The sequence below is a fragment of the Biomphalaria glabrata genome, chromosome 9 (genome assembly GCF_947242115.1).
Source record: "Biomphalaria glabrata chromosome 9, xgBioGlab47.1, whole genome shotgun sequence".
Lineage (NCBI taxonomy): Eukaryota > Metazoa > Mollusca > Gastropoda > Planorbidae > Biomphalaria > Biomphalaria glabrata.
This window is the reverse complement of record NC_074719.1, coordinates 44,363,712-44,387,705: the sequence shown is the minus strand read 5'-3', so window position 1 is coordinate 44,387,705 and position 23,994 is coordinate 44,363,712. Positions and strand designations below refer to the sequence as shown.

The window sequence follows — 23,994 nt, the reverse complement described above, 5'->3', positions numbered from 1 at the left end:
TAGGTTATGATTGCACTTTCATTTTTGTTTATTTTTATTTCCGGTTGAAATGAAACCTTTTGACTTATTGACAGTACAACAAAATACCCTTTTCGGTCTGCTTTTGGCTAAGACATTCACTGTTTTTTTTTTACCCTAGATCTCTATAGATCTAGATTCTAGATCTATTATTCGTTTTGATACCACCATAGTTTGCTTAAAAAATTAAAATATTTCGGCATTAATGGTCCACTGCATCAGTGGATTAAAGACTTTCTGATAAAAGTGATAGGGAGAGAACAAACTCAGTCAAACTGTAATAATAAATGGTTCTAAATCAACACCGATAACAGTAAACTCAGGTGTACCTCAAGGAACAGTCTTGGGTCCACTACTATTTTTAATTTACATAAATGATTTACCAAATTGCATTACTTCAGGAACAAAAGTCAGATTATTTGCAGACGATTGCATAATATATAGAACAATAAAAACAACACAAGACACAGATATTTTACAAAGAGAATTAGATGAATTACAGAAATGGGAATCAAATTGGAGCATGTCTTTCCACCCAGAAAAATGTCAGTTGTTAAGAGTAACAAAAAAACTAAAACAAATTAATTCCACTTATCTTATTCATGGCAAACCAGTAACACAGACTAAAAACGCAAAATACCTAGGTGTTATAATAAATGAAAAACTGTCATGGAATCCACATATTGATGAAACTACAAAAAAATCAAACAAAGCATTAGGATTTATTAAAAGAAATTTCTATAAATCAAATAAGAACATAAAACTAAAATGTTATTTAACCTTGGTTAGGCCAATAATAGAATATGCATCCTCTGTTTGGGACCCCTCAACTCAAGAAAACATTAAGAAACTAGAACAGACACAAAATAGAGCAGTGCGATTCATAACAAACGAATATTCACATTTGACTAGAGTAACACCTTTAGTAAAATCACTAAATTTAGAAAGCCTTCAGGACAGAAGGCTCAAAAGTAAAGTAGCAATAATACATAAAACACTGAACCATAATCTTCAAATACAAAAACAAAATTTAATAAAATACTCTGAAAGACACAAAGATAAAGGCACATTCCTCGTCCCATATGCTAGGACAAATTTGTACAAATACTCCTTCTTCCCTAGTGCTATTAGAGCATGGAATGGGTTGCCTGAGCTAGCCAGGAAAACCAGTGACTTGGCAGAATTTAAGTCATTGGTTAATATGCATGACTAAATGCATGACGCGTAGGACGTAATCATCTTCTTTTTTGAAGTAACGTCTGTATTATATAAGATAAGATAAGATACTTAGCCGTATGCTGTAGCCTTATAATTTTATTAGCCGGCTTAGCCTAGCCTAGCTTAGGGCCAGGGGGTTTGGACAGTTACTGAGTAAGGACGTAGATAGAATAGATCTAGATGTAGATCTATACTATAACTATTAGTAACTATCACTGCAGCATCAGTTGTATCTAAATATAAATCTTAATCTACTAGATCTAGACCTAAGTCTAATCTAGTCGTAGACCTAAGACAGACAGTAGACTCTAATATTCTTTTATTCTAGAATCTAAGAATGTTGTAATCTAGTCTTCATTTATGAAAGAATGTCCAAAATTTACAAAATAAACATAAATATTAATCTCTCCATAGATTGGAAGTTATCAAGTTTTGGCCTGGTTCTTCTCTTGTCAAACAGATATTTGAGTGCAGTCAGTCATAATTTTTTATTGATATGAATATATCAAGCTTTCTTCAGATCTTATCCAAGTCTCACAAAGGCATCAGAGGATATCAGATTTTAAGTCTTTCCAGCCCCCATCTGTCTTTGGGTATTAGTAGTTGGAAACTGTGTCTGCAACCTTCTGATATTAGTCCACAAAAGAATGTAGCTAAAATATCAAGCTGTTCTAGATGTAGGTGGTATAGTTCACAGACTTTGATCCATGGAAACCAACAAGACAAGAACACCAGATGTGGCAATACTAAGAATGGCTTCAGTCCTGTAAAAATTGAAGAACTAAAGAAAAACTTGAGTAATTCTGTAAGTAAAATGTATCTAGTTTTATGTACATTGCTTCAGCCACATAGATATAGGAGTGCTTCAAGTTCAACAATTATTTCCCACATCACAAAGTACCATAAATAAGGGTGTCGTGGCTGAGTGGTCAAACTTAGCTTCCGAACCTGGAACAGATTATCCAATATAGTTTGGGATCAGTAGCTCCGCAGGTTCTGCCAGGCTGTAGCTTAGTGTGATACACTCTGCCTCAGGGTCACCAGCTCCTGATTTTTCCTCAGGATTGTCTCCCAAAGCCTTTCCCGTGTTTGGGTATAGCCGCAAGGCAGCGGAGGTTTGGATTTAGAGTTTCCCTTCTCCTAGATCAGCGGTTCTCAACCTTTTATGCTCGGTGACCCCTTTTTACAATCCCCCACTCTGCCGCGACCCCCTTCCCAGCACAAACACATACAGCAATAGAAGAGTAGTCAATAACAATCCATATTTTGGATCGTCTTAGGCGACCCCTGGCAAATCGTCAATCGACCCCCAAAGGGGTTGCGACCCACAGGTTGAGAACCCCTGTCCTAGATGGATAGCCGACCAAGACTAATGAGCCTCTTCTGCCAGAAGCTTACTGGTTTAGGCGCCAGTTGCTCGCCTTTGCCCATTTTTCAGTCAGTGGTAAAATTGATTAAATAAGAGTCACAATTTTAAAAAGTGACATTTAACATAAACAACAAAATGATAGGTACAGTGTAAGACTGGTTCCCATCGCTTTGAAGTTTGGGATGGGTTGTAAGTCACGAAAACAAAAATAAATCATTATATAAAGTTGCAGATGTAGTTTACAGCTTCTGTTTGTTTTATTGCTGTTGTATAGTATATTTAAGTGCAAGTCATCATTTTTTATTTTTTTTACAGGTAAAATATATGTTTCTTCAAAGTTACGACTATAATCTAACTCATAAAGAGATAACTATGGAGAGTAATTTTTTTGCCACAGATCGCATTTATAAGTAAGTATCTTGGTTACTAAGTAATTTTTTTTGTACATGACTTGGTGGCCGAGCGGTAAAGCGCTTGGCTTCTGAACCGGGGGTCTGAGTTCGAATCCTGGTGAAGACTGGGATTTTTTATTTTGGGATCTTTGGGCGCTTCTGAGTCCACCCAGCTCTAATGGCTGCCTGACATTAGTTGGGGAAAAGTTAAGGCGGTTGGTCGTTGTGCTGGCCACATGACACCCTCGTAAACCGTAGGCCACAGAATCAGATGACCTTTACATCATCTGCCCTATAGATCACAAGGTCAGAAAGGGGAACTGTACTTTTTTTTGGGTTTATTTATTTAGCTTAAACACTTATGCGTCTGCTTAAATGGTTCATGGAGTGGGTCAGGGTTTTGATAGTTCCTCTCATTTAAGCATGTTTATTAGTCAAGATTCATAAAGCGCTGGTTGCCTGTGTGTGTGAGTTTTTGTGTGTTAATGTTTGTATTTGCATCTATATTGTTATTCTTATAGTAGTTATGCTGAATTGGACAATTGTAGTCAAACTGAATTTCCTTTTGTTGATACCAATAAAATTATTTTATACTAGATTTATAAAATGTGTAATATAGAGTAAGCAACTACTAATTCAAAAAATGTGAAATCTAGTCAGCAAACAGCCAACTCACCACAACAATTTGGATATCTGCCTGGTCATGCAATTTGCGCCCTGGACTGTCTTTCGGACTTATCGGTGGTCATGGGTTCAAACCCTGTCCGCTTTCATTCACTGTCGTCCTGTGGGAGGTTTGGACTAGGAAGTAAATTATCTTCATCTCTGAAGGAACATCCAAAACATGTCAAGCATTTTACAAACGTTTACAATTATCCATTATGTATTATCTGTCCAAAAAGAAATGTTAAAGACACTCATGAATCCTATATTTCAAATCTTATGTCTACAAGTTTATAAAATAAGGTGAATGTTTTCTCATTTGTTACCAGGGGTATGTTTCTCTATGCCGTAGAGTTGCTGAAAATGCGTTTGTACTTACACTTTAGTTACGCTGATGTTGCTGTGAGCATCAAGGAAACCAGCTTGCTTGAATCGGATGATTTCATTATTAGAGTTTCCTGGAAATTGTCAGGTTTGTTGAAAGTAACACATAATTTCATTAACATTAAAAGTGGTAAAGATAGATTTTGATCTATTTTTCTTTATAATATTTATTTTGCTTTTTTTCCTTTATTCAGAAACTAGTTTTCTTTTTAATTTCTTTAAAATTTAAGACCGCAGTGGTCAAATAGAAATAAAGTTTCTCTTTCGGACCTTGCGATCTATGGGCAGATGATGTTAAGGTCATCTGTTTCTTTGGCTAACTGTTAATGGCAGGGTGTTATGTGGCCAGAACAACAACCAACCACCTTTACTTTCCCCCACATAAGTCAGGTATTCATTAGAGTTGGGCGGACTCAGGGCTGCCCTAAAAATCCGGAATTAAAAAATCCCAGTCTTCACCAAGATTCGAACCCAGAATCCCACATGCTTAACCACTCAGTCACCGTGCCTCCAGTGGATTAAGTAGAAATTGTAAATTGTTATTTTTGAGGTCCACAAATTCCCAGGACTGTTGATGTAGATTCATCCTATTTTGGTCAATGGTTTAAAAGGGAATTGTATGTCTCTACTTTATATCATTGAAATCTCAGTTTTGGCCATTGAATCTATTTTCATTTCAGCACCCAAGCTTGAGCTGCCAAAAAAAAATTTCCTTTATGTATTTCCTTTATTAACATTCTAATCTAGAACTTCAAATTTCTCATTGTCAATCCAATGGTTTTTATTTATATATAAGCTTTAAAAAATACAAATTTTTTTTTTTTTTAACAAGTCATAAGTTCTTATACATGAAATCTTTCACCTGGGTTCTGTAATCCACAATGACCTGCCCATAGAAGAAGAGATAAAATGCACACAGAGAGAGAAAGCTGACTCAACTTTTTTGCTGGACTCAGCTTGCAAGTTTGGGAAAACTTGAATCTCTCTAAAAAAATGCTAAGTGGAGGTCAACAATGCATGTGTCAGGTCAACAGTGCATGTGTCATGTCAACAGTGCATGTGTCAGGTCAACAATGCATGTGTCAGGTCAACAATGCATGTGTCTTGAGTACCCAACTTTTTCCAGTGAGACATAGACTGTATACAAAAAAAAGAATGTAGATTGAATTCAGTAAATTTGCGCTTTCTCCGTCAAATTGCCACATGGCAAGACAGAATAAAGAACATTGAGAAACTTGCTTGAAGTGTATATTCACTATCCTCATGCAACACAGCTTGCATTGGCTTGGTCATGTCTGCATTATGGAAGATAAACTAATCCCTAAAGTTATACTATCCTCATACAACACAGCTTGCATTGGAATATGGAGGATAAATTAATCCCTAAAGTCATACTATCCTCATACAACACAGCTTGCATTGGATTATGGAGGATTAACTAATCCCTAAAGTCCCTACTCTATGTGGAACTTGGGATGTTCACAAAGAATACTCATCCTCGTTGCCCCTACCTCCTTTATATGGATGTAATGAAACAGGATCTTAAAGCAGAGCAGTAGAAACAGATGACCTTCACATCATCTGCACTATAGATTGTAAGGTCTGAAAGGGAAACTTAACTTATTTTTACTTTGAATTATTTAGTTTACTTGTAGTTTTTGTTGCATAGTTTTGGTTTCCCCTTACTGTATTCTTGCCTTTTCTCAGCTGTTTCACCAAGACATGTTGTCAAGTTTTGGAGATACCTCAGCGAAAGGATTACCATAGAAGATGAAGACTTTGAGTAAGTTTTGACTATTTTTGTTGTTTATTCCAACAAAATATTCATAACTTATTCTCACAATAATTATGACATTAAAAATATAATAAGTATGTTATAGGCATTAAATTGTAGTGTTACTTTCAGAAACAATTTAAGCGCTTTAGAGATTTAAATAAGGTTTAATAATGCAATTATAGTACATATTATATATATTTATTCCAATAAAATGAGACAGATCTCATATCATCTAATTGAGAATATAAGCAAACGTTTAAAATCCATAGTGCAATAAGCACATTGTTATCATTTGTTCTAATAACAGTGGATCATCTTAAAATGTCCTGTTTCTTGAGGACTTCAACACAAAACTTCTCGCTCAACCCTACTGAACATTTGATAAAATTCATAACGTATTCTAAGATTTATTCAATTCTTGTGTACTGCGCTTTTAATAAAGAATTGAATTATAACAGTATAAGTACAAAAAAGCTAAATTCTTTTGTTATTCAAGTTTCTTTTTTTATAGTACTTTTTACTTATGTTTCTGTTGACATTTGATTATAAAATTAATCATTATGCTTATTATTAGCAAGTACCTCAAAAGCCTATCTTTTTTAAAAATGTATATGTCTATTTTTTAATTCATAGAAAAAAAATTGCAAGTTAAATAAGTTAAATTTGTTTTTAGAGTTATCAACGGCATCTCAGACTTTTACATTGGCAGTGATGGAACTGTACGCAAACATAAACTAAAGAGGGTAAGAGAACAGTGTGAAGTAACAGCATGGCTGCCTGGTTGTACCTGGACTGTCATTCGGACTTATCGATGGTCCCGGGTTCAAACCCTGCCTGCTCCCATCCCCCATCGTCCTGTGGGAGGTTTGGGCTAGAAAGTAATATATCTTCAACTCTGAAGGAACGTCCGAAACATGTAAAACATTTTACAAACAACCATGCATACCCGTCTTCCTGGTGTAAAATTGAGCATTGTTCCCTTCCATTCCTAATTAATTAGGCAAACTTGTGCTGTGTTGGTTCCTTGTTTTACATGTTTTGGATGTTCCTCCATTATAAAAAAAATTATTACTTCCAAGCCCAAACATCTCGAAGGGACCACCGAGATGACAGCCCAGAGCGCAACCCACACGACCAGGCAGTCATCCTTTACTGTATTTCATCTTGCCCATTGCTTTAAACGTAATTTTCACTCGTGGCTGAAAGTGAGTTAAAAATATTTTTTGTGCTTTAAATTTTAAAAAAATCTGCAGACTTTTTTTTTGTAAGGCATCCATGGAGGCATAATGGTTAAGCACTAAGTTCTATGTATATGTTAATATGTTTATTTAGGATTTTAAGCCAACCACTAAAAAACATAACTTCAATAATTCTTACTTGTTGCTGGTCATATGACACTCTTTTTAACTCTTTCTGTCCATAATTATTTCCCTTGTTCCAATGGAATTATCCATTTCGCTTATATTTATTTCACTACCCTGCTATGATTTAACATTAATGACTTTTTTGTTGGTTATCAGAAAATGTTTTATTTGGTATAGAAATAAATGTGCCTTTTATATAAAGGAGAAAAGTTCCCCCTTTCAGACCTTGTGGTTTATAGGGTAGATGATGTAAAGGTCATTTTTATATAAAACAAATTAGTTATTACAAAACCAAAATGAAATTTTATATTGGATAATGGAATTTAAAAATAAAAACTTACTGGCTGTATAAAAGTCTCTTTAGATCTAGACTAGATTTAGGCAATATTTTATGACCCAAATTAAACTAAAAGTATTTTTTTATGATAGTTATTCATATTTTCACAAAACTTATATACAACATTTACAAAAATTATAAATTAAATGTCTTGAGCTCACTTTTCCCTATCACTTATAAGTGGAAAATTAATATTAAAAAAAAATAGAGCATTTTTTTTGCCCCCCCCCCCTTTAAAAACATCATATTTGGTAAAAGTACATTTTTGTAGGTTTTCCAAAGGGAAACTATTCAAAATTAAAACATAAGCAATAAAGACATTTAGGGAGGAAACAAAAAAACCCTGACTTTTTAAGCATGTGGATTTGGTTGAAAAAATTGGGTCAAATCAAGATCGGTGTCGTTGATTAGGAGAGAAAGAGTTTAGCTGTTGGCCGTAGAAACAGGTCAATCCTAACTTAAAGATTATTGTTTCTAAGAATTTTTTTTTAAACTTAGAAATGACTCCTCTTTTCCCTTCTTAAATGTTTCTTGATGATAAGAAAGTTCTGTAAAAGCTGACCATGTTGGACCACAAACTTCTATGCTGATCTTATGACAAAACACTATCTATAAATTAGTGTGAATTAAAGGGGATTGTGTATATATGGGATATCTTGTACATTTTGTTCATGCTTTCTCCCACTCACTACACAGCAAGCTTACAGCTTACTAGCTTAAGTAATAAACTAACTAGTCTTTATATGCATTCTAGGTCTACACATTAATCTTTCAAATGTAAACAACAAGCTACTCTTAACTAACCATGCTATCAACTACAACACAACAGCAAGTAGGTCTCTCATGAATGGCCCCTCCTGCAGGTCACTAAGGTCAAACATTATGCACACACCTGTAAGTTTGTCATATACTGCAGGAAAATGTATATTGTATGTTGAGCTATCATTAAAACCAATTTGGAAATGCAATTCCTTGAAATTAAATTGGCCAAGATTTCAGTTGTCTTGTTTTGTTTAGATACCATATTCTGGATCCTAAGGGTGCCTCTTAAGTCCACCCAGCTCTAATGGGCACTTGACATTAGTTTGGGAAAAGTAAAGGTAGTTAGTCATTGTGTTTAGTCATGGGCCACAAAAAATTATGGCCTTTACATCATCTGCCCTATAGATCACAAGGTCTGAAAGGGATACTTTTACTTACTTACTTTACGTCTTTACTGCAAAATTTACTAAATTATTTCATTGTTCAATAAAATATTATATTTTTTTTAGATAAGGTAACACAGAGAAGATTGGAGTATGCAGTCCTCAAGACATCAGGATCAAGCAAGTATTTGGATGTAACATAGAACTGTTCTGATTTTCTGTAAAGTATTTTCATTTTTGTGAATGTTAAAAATGTAAACTTTTATTGTTGTGTGAAATGAGCCATTAAATGGATGGATGAGTGGATAATCCAAGTTTAACTATCATTCTGCCTTCATTCAGTATTCTTCTTCATCTAGCCAACTTTTTTTTTTTTATGTGAGCTGTAAGCTCTTTATCCGTCTGTGTCATGTAAAAGTAGTAAGCTTTGTTTCTTAGGGATGTTCCAAACTTCCATACATAGATTATGCTGGGTTCATGTGGTATTATTGTCTGTCTGAGTTGAATTACATGTTCCTACAGAGTTGAAGATAGTTTACTTCCAAGTCCAAACCTCCCATGTGACAATGGGGATAGGAGCGGGCAGGGTTTGAACACAAGACCATCGATAAGTCTGAACGACTGTCCAGCCTGTACACCGCATGACTAGGCAGAGGGTATGAGTGAAAACTTTTAAAATTATGTCTGCAGTGGGGTAGGTGCATGGGGCTTATGATGTTTAGATAAAAATTTAAAGATGTGTGTCTAGATTGTAATCTTTGCTGGGATGTACATAGATACTGTCCAGTTTGTTCATGATGCCCATTGGTTGAGCCATTCTTCATAATGACTGCTGGCTAACATTGCTTTGAAAGTGTTGTAATCAACTGATCTCTTTGGATGCTACGTGGATGACCCCAGCTTTGATAATCTGACTGCCTTTTTATTTCTCATGATGCAATATGACTGCGATGTTAAAATTTGTCATTATTTGAGGGATTATCAGAATTAAAGTTGTCTGCATGTAGTCTTAATTAGGAAATTGATAATTGTAACCGTACAATTAATTTCATTTCTTTAAAAATATTTATATGTCCATTTTCTCTTTCATTTCATTAAACAATCCCAGTTAATTAGAGGGAAAAATGATTTTGTGAAGCATTCTTATGATTCCCCTCAAGCTTGTGAAGTATAATTATTGATTGGTATAGCCACAATAAACTAACTTTTCTGGTACCATGTCATTCTTGTTAAAGACAAATTATGATTCACTACTAATTGTGAGCTACTGTGATATTCTAATGTAAAAAAATTGTATAATAAAACAAACTTTATGAATCTATTGGTAAAAATACACAGTCTTCCATTTTTTAAATAGTTATTTTGCACTTTACAATGTTATTCATTGACTTATCCTACATGCATGACTAAAGATAGTATGAATTACATTATTTACGAAAGCTATGTATTAAATCTAGGTAGCCTACATTTGCATACCTGTATCAACAAATAAAATGTAATCTAATGCCACTCTTTAATTTCTTTGTTGCATTTTTTTTTAAATTAATGATTCAGTTAGAAAACACTTTCTTTTCTGACTCTGTAGGGAAAATAAGTTTTTGTCTTATGTACCAGTACATCAAATTTTGATCTTAAAGCTTAAAAAAATACAAATATTCTCATACTGGGAGTGGAAAAAATAATGTTTACACAATTTGTAACAGACACATAAAACACTGAACCATAACTAACAAAATATAAAAACACGCTTAATAAAATAACCAAAAAACAAAGAAAATGTAATTTTTTTATTTCTATGTTAGGAAAAATGTTTACAAATTTCTTTTCTTTCTTATAGTCAATGGTTGCCTCAATCAGCCAAGAAAACCAATAATGTCGTAGCAGAGTTTAAGTCTCTAATTAACCTGTATGGTTGATTTACATGTTTTGGATTTACCTTCAGATTCTGAAGATAATTGCATGACAACCTAGCCCAAACCTCTCAGATTCTGAAGATAAATACATGACATCCTAGCCCAAACCTCTCAGATTCTGAAGATAATTACATGACATCCTAGCCCAAACTTCTCAGATTCTGAAGATAATTACATGACAACCTAGCCCAAACTTCTCAGATTCTGAAGATAATTACATGACAACCTAGCCCAAACCTCTCAGATTCTGAAGATAATTGCATGACAACCTAGCCCAAACCTCTCAGATTCTGAAGATAATTGCATGACAACCTAGCCCAAACCTCTCAGATTCTGAAGATAATTACATGACATCCTAGCCCAAACTTCCCACATTCCTCGTCCCATATGCTAGGACAAATTTGTACAAATACTCCTTCTTCCCTAGTGCTATTAGAGCATGGAATGGGTTGCCTGAGCTAGCCAGGAAAACCAGTGACTTGGCAGAATTTAAGTCATTGGTTAATATGCATGACTAAACGCATGACGCGTAGGACGTAATCATCTTCTTTTTTGAAGTAACGTCTGTATTATATAAGATAAGACAACAAGTGGATGACATCAAGACCACAGAACAAAGTCCAGAGTGCTGGCAGCCATACTGCATGTCTTGATTAACATGTGGTTATATACGTAGAACGTATGCTTATATCTTCTCTTTTGAAGAAACGTCTGTACATTATAAGATTAGTGCTGTACACGTCAGCTATTGACAGTATAAGTTACTTATAAAAGACACTAAGATAGAGGCGCATTTTTTATTCCATACGCTAGAACAAAACTCGTACAAGTGCTCCTTCTTCCCTGGTGCCATTAGAGAATGGCATGGTTTGTCTGAATCAGTCATGAAAACCAACGACTTAGCAGAGTTTGCCATTGATTAACATGCATGACTAGATTGAAACATAAAATTATCTTCTTTTTTTTGAAGTAACGTCTGTAATAGGCCTAGGCCTATATAAGATGCGATAAGAAGATAATAAATTTATTGGACTAGGTGAAAAACGGAGCAGGTAAATTTATTTTTCTTTGATGAAGACAATATTTCAATACAATTTCTTCCCTGCGATCATTTCCATTAGTTCTTTCTGCAGTATGACATCTGTGTAGGCCTATCAATTAAGTTTTAAATTCATTGCGGTATTCCCATCGGTATTGTAGGCCTGGAGGTCACTCTCAAAGGCCGCGGGATACATATTTGAAACCAAAAGAAAATCCGCTGCCGAGGACAGACGCAGACGGCGAAAAGAAAATCTAAATCGACCACCTATACATATTTGAAACCAAAAGAAAATCCGCTGCCGAGGACAGACGCAGACGGCGAAAAGAAAATCTAAATCGACCACCTATACATATTTGAAACCAAAAGAAAATCCGCTGCCGAGGACAGACGCAGACGGCGAAAAGAAAATCTAAATCGACCACCTGCGGACAATGGTTATGCTTGCCTGGAGGTCACTCTCAAAGGCCGCGGGATACATATTTGAAACCAAAAGAAAATCCGCTGCCGAGGACAGACGCAGACGGCGAAAAGAAAATCTAAATCGACCACCTGCGGACAATGGTTATGCTTGCCATGGTTGTGGCAAAATATGTAGGTCACCGATGGGGCTGCGCAGCCACGGGAAATACTGCATTCCTCACTCATCTTCGGACTCGAAGACAAGCCTTATTATTATTATTATTATTTTAGGCCTATTTACAGCTTTATACCTGGCGTGATAGATCTAGACTACTACTCTAGAGAATTGCAACTAATAAGTTCACGACTGAGTGATCGAAAAGCCAAAAGGTGTTTGTATCTCACGAGGACCTTTCCACTAGTCTAGATCTATATTTTAATAAAATATTTTAACAGCAACAGTATATAATGATATTAAAAAGCTGCAAGACAGTAGATCTAGAATTTAAAAAAAAATAATTAAAATAATAATAATAATAAAATTAAATAGAGAAGCGACGGTAAGGTAAAAAAGGTTTTTTTCGTGCCCGAAATAATTGAATAACCGCAGTGAACTAAGAGATACATTTTTTGCGAAACATCTCCACGGATAATATTTGGTTCGTTTCTGTCCTCTCTGAGATAACAATGTAACCTGCGACTACAAAATAAGAAGACTTGTTTTGCTTCATGATGGCTTATCAATTTAGAAAGCTTAGCCAAACGTTTAGACTTATTCCTTCTTCTAAATCGATTGGCTTTTCAACACGGGTTGAAGGGGATCAGACCAAAAATGTAAGAGATTAGATCTAGATCTAATTTTTATAAAGTTAAAAGTTAATAAAAGTCTAAAAGTCTGCTGGCTGGCTAGACTCATTATGATTGACTCATTAGACTGGCATAGATGATTATCATCATTGGGCATCATCATGATGATAGAGTAGAGACTAGAGTTTATACTAGATCTAGATCACATCATCATGATAGATCTACTCTAGATCTAGAGTCTAAGTCTGTCTATAGAGTCTAGAGCTGTCATGTTGTCACTAGAAGAGTGAGGACTACTCCTGCTAGAATCATTCACAGTGTCACTACTTATCATCTTATGTCTTATAACACTTATACTAAAGTTATACTACTATTAGTATTAGATCTACTAGTCTAGAGAACTAGAGTTTACTAGAGAGTGACAGAGAAAGAGTCATGATAGAGCTTATGATGAAAATAATGATGATATCACTGATATAAGATATAGATCTATATATGATTTATGAATCATTATCATTCATAATGATAAATAGTTTAAAAAAATGTTATTAATTAAATTAATAGTAATCACTAGAACTAGATTATAGATCTAATTAGTCAGTGAGATCTATAATCTACACTATTAATCTATACTCTACTCTATACTAATCTATAGATTGATCAGTAATGGGAGTAGGTTCATTGACTGTGTATTGTGTGTCAGTAGGCTGATTTACTAGTCTATTTACTATTTAGTGAGTTGCTGGTTCTAGATATAATTATATAATATATTATTTAGACTCTAGATGATCTACTAGATCTAGAAATCTAGATCTCTAGTCTGTAATTATAATTAGATTTTATTAGATCTAGTATAATCTTGGATCTAGATTAGTTGTACGTACTAGTTTCACTTTCTCAGTTCTAAATCTAGTAATTATAATACTTAAATTAAATTAGTTTAATACTAAAATAGATCTATCACCTAGATCTATTAGCTTACTATAAACTATAGTAATAAATTATTATTATAACTCTGGTGGTGATACAAATAGGGGTATTGTGTGTGTGTGTATTCAGCTGACACAATTACACGTCAGTGATACAGTGCCAGATAAGCAGTCAACCATGATGAATGACAAGTGGCAACCTACAGGAAAGATCTGTTGTGACTTGTACTCAGGCTAGCTATGCCAGATTTAGTCATGTGATCATCCAGAAGGGTCGAGCAATGTTTCATTGGTTTTGAGTGAGCCCTACATATAGAGCAAAGGTGTAGCGTCACTTGACTTCACATTGTTTCACAACTTTGCAAGTAGGAGAGGAAGTCAGGAGTCAAGACCCATTCAGGTACAGCCAGTCTGGTGTAAAGTTAGTCCAGAACAGAGAATCAAGTGCAAGTCCAGGAAGAGGCGGAGATGCAGTGTTGTTGATACAGCGGTACAGAGTTGATATGGCATTACAAATATCCGCAGCAGAACATTTGTGTCGTCAGTGTTACATGTTACATGTTGCCGGTATTGCACATCTTTGCCCAAACCTTTGGTAGGACAGTGTTTTAGCCATTTAGAAGCAGCACCAGAGTTTCCTCTCCAGGGCACATTCCTGGGCCACCCATGACTTGATATAATCTCTTAGAGATCTATAACCACTAGAATAAAATTTTTATTAGAAAATTTGGTAAAAAGTAGATAACAGGCAAGCACAGCAAGTTCTTGAACCACAGATCTTCAGCTTTGTGTTATTGCCTGTCAGTTTCACAGAACTGAACAGGACCATCTAGGCACCCAAAAAAGAGCCTTACAAGTTAATGTAGTTAGTTGGACCAGCATTCAGTACTCATTGGTAACATGCCCATGTCTCTCCACAATCACCATCAGAGTTGACACGAATTGAAGCCAGAGGCTTCGATCAGAAACAAAGACCCTGTTTAAATTTTTTCTTGTTGCTAAGCCAGTGGTCCATGGTTCGAGTCCTTGTCAGATCTTGTATATGTTTCTTCATATTTTCTTCTAGATCTAAATAAAATTAAAATATTTTCAAAACCTATACCTAAACTGTTTGTTAAACCTTTTATTTTAGTCACTCATAAGATGTAGGCATAAATTACAGACATCTCCTTTTGTCTTTGTGAGAAACAGATTCAGAGACAACACAATTAGAACAATATTTAATTTTATAAAGTTAACTTCTTTAAGGCTACTTGTTTTGTTCTTATCCATCATCTAGGTCTGAGTCCATATTTCATTTTGCATTATAAAACTTTCATTCGAAACTTCAAACTGCTTCACATAAAATGAATATATATATATATATTGAATTTAAAGTACATCCTTCTGGGCTTAGGGATTGACATTCCTACTTACCAGTCCGATGAATTACACATTTAAAAAATGAGATAAGCTCTGACCTCCTAACAATCAGCACTGATGTTCGACTTTATATAAATGTACACAATTCTTTATGGATAATAAAGATCATCATTATTATTATTATTTTAATATTGATACATTTTACACTAATGCTTATATAATATTTTAATTTGAATCTTGTTTAAAGTAAAAGAGCTTTTAATACTTTTAACTGTACTGATTTTGTTCTTTTTCTTTCTAGTCAAGTCTAGAAAATACATCATCAATTTCAAGCTCTCTCTCCATCTACCAAAGCAAACCATTGTTAAACCAAGTGGAAGCAAATAGTAATATCACAATAAATGACTCGTTAGCACTCTTGCGATCACAGAGTGAATCAGATCTTCAAAGCCACCTACTACCTCCAGGCTTTCCTGGGAAATCTTCACCAGTCTTCTATAAAGATCTAGTGCAAATGTTCCAATTCCACAACCCAGAGCATTCTTTGGCTCACGATAGTAACTTTTTTTCAAGAGCTGTGAAACAAGTGGGCCCAACTAGTGATGATATCCTGTTTTCTCTTCTGAGCCATCAGTGGAGCCGATCCTCTGACCTTTACCATTCAAGAGAAAAAATAGCGGTAGATATTTTAACTCAGCCACACTACCAGTGCCACCTGGCAGTGAAGAAACCAACAGATTCTCTTGGAGTGAGAAGTGTGGTGCTCAATAACTTCCCAGTGAACACAGATTCTGACATGTGCCATGACCTACAAACTGAGCCTTCCTGCTGCTACTGCTCATCTGGAGGGGGCACTGATACGCCCAAAGGTCAAGGCCAATCCAAAAATGGTCCCTCACCATCCCAGCTCCATGACATCAAGGAGCATTTGGAAGAATTGGTAATACAAGTATTAGAAGTATTTAAACATGCTTATACAATTTTATTTGAATTTCAAAGAAAAAAAAACAACAAAACAATTATCTTAAAGACATTTCCTTTTAGACCTAGACATCTATATACGTAGATGATGTAAAGATTTCCTCTCTGTTCTTCTTCTTCTTCATTCTCATTGTTATGTTGGAGCGCTCAGATGACTAGACCAATACATGAGATGAACTGCGCAGTGGTTTCCAAATTAGGGAGCTCTCCATATAGTTTTCTTTCTATTGGGGTGTTTTGGGGCTAGTGTCTTATACAGGCCTCTTGGTAAAGAGAGCAGTTTTGGAGGATGTGGTCGGCATTCTCTGGTGATACTCCACATGGGCAGATTTCACTGGTTCCAATTTTGAGCTTCCGGTACATGTATTGTCGCATTCTGTTGTGTCTGGTCCTGAGTCGAAAGATTAGACGTTGATCTTGTTGGGAAAGCTTATAGTAAGCGTCATCTTTCTTGTGATTTGGATGAGAGCCTCTCTGTGAAAAGTGGTTATCCTAGGTGTTAGCCTAAATCCCAGAAAGTGTCGGCTATCCTTTAGACCAGTGGTTCACAAACATTTTCCTTAATGGAACACTTCGCACATTCCGAGTATTTAGCTGAACAATGCTTTTTTTTTTGTTTAGAGAGTTTAATTCATGTGGTGGCCTACTTAATTATTCCTGTAGTTTGTGGAACACCTATTCGGGCCTGGCAGAACACTAGGGTTCCATGGAACACAGTTTGGGAAACACTGCTTTGGAGTTGTAGAATCTTCTTAATCATTGCAAAATTTAAAAAAATCAGTGTGTGGGATTCAATCTTGCACATTTTTGTTTGGCAGCAGAAAGCTTTATTCCTTGGCCATTATTTAAAAAAACAACAACTTTTGAGTAGTTTTTGAATAGATATTATTACCATGCTCATTACTGACTTTTTTTATCTTATGGTCAATCCATTTGTCAGAATTGTGCCTTTTTGTCAGACTGATGACTCAACACTAGTTATCTTGTTGCAACCATTGGGTCGTTTCTCCTCTTTCTAGTCATATCTCATTATTTCATGGATGGTGAAATCCTCAAATGAGTTTCAGACTCAGCAAAACTATTGTGCTAAGTTCTCTTATCATATTCCCTCCCTCTCTCTCTCTTTCTATGTATGTTAAAAGTTCATCGTTGTTTTCTTTCTTTACCCAGGTGTACAAGCTATTTAAAGGTCGACATAACTACAACATTTTACATGAAAATGTGGTGATGGAGAACAACTTGTTTGGTGATAACAGGACAACTGTGTAAGTTGATCTAGTTAGAATTGATTGAAAAGGATGGATGCCTGGTTGTGTGGAATGCACACTGGACTGTCGTTCAGTCAGTTTGATGGTCCCGGGTTCATACCCTGCCTGCTGCCATCCCAGGTCGTCCTGCAGGAGGTTTGGATTTGGAAGTAGATTATCTTCAACTCTGAAGGAAGATCCGAAACATGTAAAACAGTTCTTTCTTTATAATGCACATTTTAAGGGAGGGAACTCAGAAAAGATGACTTGTTTATTTATAAAAAGAGGATGAATGATTGAACAAAAAAAAAATATAAAGATATAAATGTCAGTCTTGGTCTCTGTTCACAGTTCACTGGTGCTGCCTCTATCGCTTCTGTCTCAAGGTCACAAATCTGTGTTGCTTTGTGGTTGCTCTCCCAACATACCAGGAATGTCTTCCACTCCTCAGGAATGACTGTTTGTCTTAGATACCTTATGTCATAACAACCCCACAGTGCACCTCCACTGTTTCTCACATTGCTGGTCTGTCCAGGGTGATGATAGTTTTGTTACTGCAGGTTACCCAAACGCTAGCCCAAGAAGTGCTGTTTCTCTTTCACTTCTTGGGCAGAAAATGAAATAAAATAAATAATAAAACAATCAATAATTGTTTAAAGTAACAACTTGAGCTGAGAATGCGTGAGGAAGAAATAGCACTAACAATTATTTGAAGGGATTAAACCCAACAAATTTATCCATATCTGTGAAAACTGAAGGATTAGTTCCTTTGATGGTACCAAACAAAATAATTAATTACCAGTAATTAATTGACTAATTGGTTACTTTTTTTTATTGATTCATATCTTGTCTATGCCATTGAATAATAGTGTGAAGTTTCAACTTGATCTGAGAATGAGTGTGGGAAAAATAACCTGTACACACTTTTTACGAGACAGACAACAGAGTGAGTTGATATAAGCTTTGTAAAAAAAAAACAACTTATATATGTTTATTGGTAGTAGGTAAAAGAAATAAGTTACTTAAAGATGAACAAGTTTTTGTTCATGAAGTCATGGGATGAAAAAGGCTGGCAGATGTAGATCTTAAGTATTCTATTTAATAAAACCGATTTCAGTCTGAAATGTGACAATTTGTTCTGTTTCTATAAATGCAGCGGCATGACAGCGTACAAGTTGGAGCTTTTTAAACTTCGGCTACAGATCAAAGCTCAGTTTTCGAGTACATCAATGGAGATATTAAATGTGACAACATTAGAGCAAACCGGTGTCATTAGGATACATTGGAGGCTTAAAGGTTGGTATTACAAAACATTGGGTCATATAGCTGTGTACTCTTTCTTTTTCTTTTTTTAAAATAAAAAAACAAAGTTATAGGAACTTCAAAATTAGCCTGTAAGATGTTGTCTCTGCAGTTTCTATGAACCAGTCCCTGTGTGGAGAGAAACTGCTAAGTGGCCCTCTAAACTCTAATTTATGTCTATTCTCTCATCTCATCTTGTTAGATGACTTAATGTGACTATAGAATAGTTAGCACTGCTATATATTGATTAAGAAGAACTCTTTTCAGAACTAGTTCTCTGTTGGGCAGATGATGTAAATGTCATCTGTTTTTTATGACCGCCAGATAATGAGGGTGTCATGTGTCCAGCACAACGACAAAACGCCTTTACTTTTCCCTAACTTATGTCAGGTACCCATTACAGCTGGGTGGACTCAGAGATTCAAAAGCCCAGTCTTCACCAAGATTCAAACCCAGGACCCCAGGTTCAGAAGCTAAGCATCGAAAATCGTTTGTTTTTACTTTGGTCCAGCAGGGTTTCCCATATGCGTTGCTGTTTTATATTTCTCTACAGTTGTTAATCCCAGCAGCAGAAAATCTTTGTGTTTGATTTGACTTGTTGTTTTCTTTGCAGGTTTGCCACTTACTCAGGTCTTGAAGTTTTGGAAGCTTGTACCAACTAAAAAGTCAATGTCCAAAGAGGATTGGGAGTGAGTGTTGTTATACTTATGCCTAGCTACAAGTTTTTATTGCAATTCCTCTTATTCAGTTAACTCTTAACACTTCATGGGTGGAACCTGAAACCTGGACACTTGACGGGTATTTTAGGAAAAAATTAATAGCCCATTGGCCTCACAATGCAAGCTCTGGTTTGACCCTTGTCATTTTTCAAAATATTATCATCTTAAAAATAAATTGAACCAGCTTTTAGCAGGTATTTCCACTCACTCGACTCAAATGTGTTTTTTTGTATTCGGTAAAGAGTTGAATAAATAAAATAGACGTTCATGAACATTTTGCGCACCGTCTTATGTAGAAATGAGCTGCATAGCTTGATTGTGTGAGCTGGCTGGAAAGACTCCTTGCATTATTGAAGCATTGCTAGAAATACATAGAATGAGAAATTATGGACCACCATCAGCTTCAGAAAGGAAGAACAATTAAAAAAAACTTTAAAAAAAAATTGTTACTAGTATATTTATAGGAAAATTTTTTATATATGCAGCAAGAAAATTGAAGTCCAGTTATAAAGAATTTTTACAAAGATTATAATATCTGTAAAAAAATTAATTAATCAGCAGTGCTAGCAACACTAAAGAATTAAAGGCATTGAATATTTTTTCTTGAATCTTAATGGAACATGGTTTATCACGAAAACATTGAAAGGATATTTAAGATTTTTGTTCCTTGTAAATAGAATTCACTTTGTCCAGTTTTTGTGTGTGTATAATCTGGATCTATGTTGGACTCCTTTTTTTTTTTTTTTTAAATAACTAAAAATTTTTTATATTTGTTTGTTCATTTCTTAAGATTAAAAGAGACTTAAAATTTTTTAAAAACAAGTTTGTTAACTACATTATACATTGCGTGATGATGTGTAGAAAGAAGGAATATCTCTAATTTCTTTGTTAGAAATTTGATTCTTTTCTTTCTCAGGTGGCTTGAAGCGTTCTCTTACTTCCACATAGGCAAAGATGGTAGAGTTCATAAACATAGGATAGATAGGGTAAGTCATACATTGAGAGGTAGAGCTCTGGGGCTTTCAAAGTATGTCTTATTTTTTAAAAGTGTGTTAAGTGTTATACATTGTGTCATCAGTGCAAGGCGTCATCAGTGAATTAAGCCCCTTGAGTTTTCTACTAATCTCCGTCTCAACAGGTCTGAGAAACCACTAATTCTTGACCTGTATGGTGACATGAATGCATTATGCTAGACAGCAGGGTTTCTGTCTATTTAATAATAATAATAATAATCTTTATTGTCCATATGGAAATTTGTTTTACAATTTGTGCATTACACCAAACAAAAAACATTATAACTATAAGAAACCAAAGTGTACATTCACACCAGACGCACTCATAATTTACATGTGACAAAGTTTATAAATACTCATTGTGGAGCCCAGCTTGAAAACAGAAGTCTTCATCTGCATAACTAATTACAAAAGAACATTTAATATACATCCAGCAAAGAAATAATAATGAATAATGAAAGCACAAATTGCATGTCGCCACAGTGCAGCGCCATTTGAGTGAGGGCTTGTGAGGCTCAAATCCTCTCTTGCAAAAAAACCTGATGTTTTCGTAGTTCATGAATGTCACCATAGAGGTCAATAATTTAACTTGGTCTTTCATTACGTTATATAATTTTTTTTTTGTATAAGACTTAACATGTCATTAAAAATTGAATTGCCATTTTCTCATTTCACACATGTAACTTGACTTAATGTGTCATTAAAAATTGAATTACCATTTTCTCATTTCACAGATGATGCCAGACAATGAAAGTGAAACAGAGAAACTGAGTGACAAGTTGAGAGGTTTCCTGAACCCTGCCAAGCCTCTTGTTAGTTGAACTAAGAATTATTAGGTCAGGTCAAGTAATAAATAGCTCCCCCAGCCCCCCTACCCCAACTAACCCATTTGGTCTATGTGAACCTGTGTAGATATCAGAACTGTGTTGTGCTAGTGTATGGAACTAGACTTGTATCAGAAGCACAACATTTACCCTTGTACTTTCATCTTATAGCGAAAATAAAACCATATAAAAATTAAAGAAAACATATATACAGGTAACCTGAACTATAAAAAAAAATATTATTTATTATTAGTGTCAAGCCCTAGTAAAAGATTAGAGATTGGAAACTAATTTTCATTGGAGAAGCATTAAAAATATATTGGTAGTGAAATGACAAACTTTTGGGTCCGCATCGTCATGTGAAACACTTGAATAAAATCATGTAGTGTTTAAAGTAGTGGCTGCTTTGATTAAATGATTAAACTCCTAGCTGAATGTGTAGACATTTTTAAAATTTTCTTCAAACTATTACTTGAAAGAAACATTTAGAAAACATTGTTCTATCAGTAAAGTGATGTCTTGTCACAATTGTTTCAATCTCACAATATCTTATAATATGGTATTTTTGTGTGTGACCTGGATCAGGTACTCTATCTGCTTACTTAAATCACAAAATACCGGTACTCACTACTAAATAAAAAAAAAAGGTCATAGTAGAAAGTTATTTTCTTGTATGTCTAAGCAGTGCTTCTTTGCGTCTGTGATGCCTGTAATTATTTGTGTTCTGTTGCTGCTCTGTAAATGAACTTCCATTTTAAAGTTTGGTTCCTTCGTCGAAGATTTCCAACAACAAAATTGACACTATTAAGTTCATGAAAATTATATTCTTTGTTTTTGGTTAAAAATTTGGTTGTTAAAAAATGTTTTTTTCTTTATTTAAAGCTCTGTTGTAAAAAGAAACTTTTTGTCATGTGCCTCTGGCATTGTTTTAACATGTAAAAAGTTTAACTCACCTAACTAATGAAACTAATGCATAGATACATTCTGTTTTAGTTATGAAGGTTTTAAATAATCAAAAAGTGGTTGCTTTTCTTAAATTCTATTTTATAGATAAGCTAATTAGAAGGTCAAGAATTTTTCATATCACCAGTCCATGATTTTAACTTGCAGTTTTATATTCCAGACTAGAAACTTACAAAAGACCAAACTCGAGTTAAAGTTAATCATTTTCAATATATGAATAAATGTTTCATGGTCAAGATAAATCCAAAACTATCTACTGTCTAAGCTCCTGTGCACTTTTAACTTTTCAGTTTTTGGTCATTTGAAATAAGTGGAATTGTGCTTAATGGATCCCAGATGTTCTGCACACATCAGCCACAGGGGCAGCTTGATGCAATAGTTTTGTGCTTAATGTTGGTTTGTTTTATATCTTAATTGATAATGAACCAATACATTGTTCAATGGTCTTACACGCTCTTTGGATATCACATACTCAAATTTTTGTCATTATTTACTTAAAAGTAGGGATCAAAATTTTGTTTTAAACCGTATACCAGTTCCCAAGGTTTTAGAAAGTTGTTCCTTTATTGGAACATCTGTTAGTTCCTAACTACTGATAGTGAGTACTAAATGTCCATTTTGAACTCTTGTGCTTCCCAATTTATTTAATAAATGGCCTACTTTTAGCCAAGGGGTTAGACTATGTAGAATTTATTTTCCAGATGAAGCCACTTAATTGTCTTGTGTAGCCAGATTTCTTTTCAGTTAAATTTATTTTTAAAATGATTTCTAGAGATAAAAAAACAACAACTCGTTTTCTTAATTGGTTTCAACAGATTATTGAGCTGTCAGTGATGCAGGTCATTATTACATATTATGGCAAGAGATTGTTAAGCCAAATTCTAATTTATTTTGGTGTATAATGCCACAGACACACATGTATAGAGATTGTCTTTCACCTGTCTGACAAAGAGTTCAGGGATTGGAACTACTTTTTTTTTGAGATATTGCATTAAATTGTCAATGGGATGAAATGACAATTACAAAAAAAAAAAAAAGGTTTTTTTTTTTATTTTTGATCATTTTTGGTTTCAGTGACAATACTTACAATTACAAAATGTTTTATGTATGTTAAATGTTTTTTTTTTTTTTCAAATACATCTCATACCACAGGTATTGCAAATGAGGTATAAATAGCCTGTAGGTGTTGGCTAACTTTGAATCAGGATTCTGTTTTGAAATCTAAGTTTAATAACTAATTGTGTCATTTGTACAGTCATTTTTTTTGTGCGTAGATGTAGATGATTGCTGGTTTGCTAAGCTGTGTAGATATGTTATATCTAAATATTGTATGCATTACTTGACATTATTATACAAGTAAAAGTGTAACATATTTGTGATACAGAATACAGTAGAGAGTGAAACATTTTGTTATCATTTTTTTTTTATATTGATTAATGACAAACAGGAGCAGTATGACAGCCATTTCCTAGAAAGAGAGTATATTACCTGGAAAGTACAAATGAACCAAATAATCTATTAACTGCTTTAGTGAATAACTGAGAATACCAAAAACCAATGTATTTGGGTACACTTTACCAATATTATTCCATAGGTCAGACTCAACAAAGTAAAACATCACATTATGAGTTCTGAGAGTGTGATGGATATTGTGCAGAAAAAGGCCGGTTTCCATTCTGGACAACATTAGAGCACTTGATACCCAGAGCCAATATTTTGTTTTTGCATATTAGCTGGCGTAATAGGAGTTCAGTGAATTTGTGCCTTATCTTCTTTGTTCATTATTAGACTAGATCAACAGAACTACAAACAAAAAATGAGCATAT

The 23,994-nt window shown here is 34.6% G+C and overlaps 2 protein-coding genes across 2 annotated transcripts; both read left to right on the top strand.

Moving 5' to 3' along the window:
- Positions 1-33: 33 nt before the first annotated feature.
- On the top strand, positions 34-10,184 carry LOC106071733 (uncharacterized). Its single transcript, XM_056042296.1, has 7 exons — positions 34-95; positions 1,651-2,041; positions 2,921-3,015; positions 3,990-4,132; positions 5,752-5,827; positions 6,495-6,564; positions 8,794-10,184. Exons 2-7 carry the CDS (start codon positions 1,733-1,735, stop codon positions 8,800-8,802), a joined length of 702 nt encoding a protein of 233 aa, XP_055898271.1. The 5' UTR covers positions 34-95; positions 1,651-1,732; the 3' UTR covers positions 8,803-10,184.
- Positions 10,185-12,673: 2,489 nt separating this feature from the next.
- Positions 12,674-23,573, top strand: LOC106071563 (uncharacterized). Its single transcript, XM_013231706.2, has 7 exons — positions 12,674-12,855; positions 15,421-16,059; positions 17,271-17,365; positions 18,504-18,643; positions 19,263-19,338; positions 20,285-20,354; positions 21,116-23,573. Exons 1-7 carry the CDS (start codon positions 12,751-12,753, stop codon positions 21,200-21,202), a joined length of 1,212 nt encoding a protein of 403 aa, XP_013087160.2. The 5' UTR covers positions 12,674-12,750; the 3' UTR covers positions 21,203-23,573.
- The last annotated feature ends 421 nt before the right edge of the window (positions 23,574-23,994 follow it).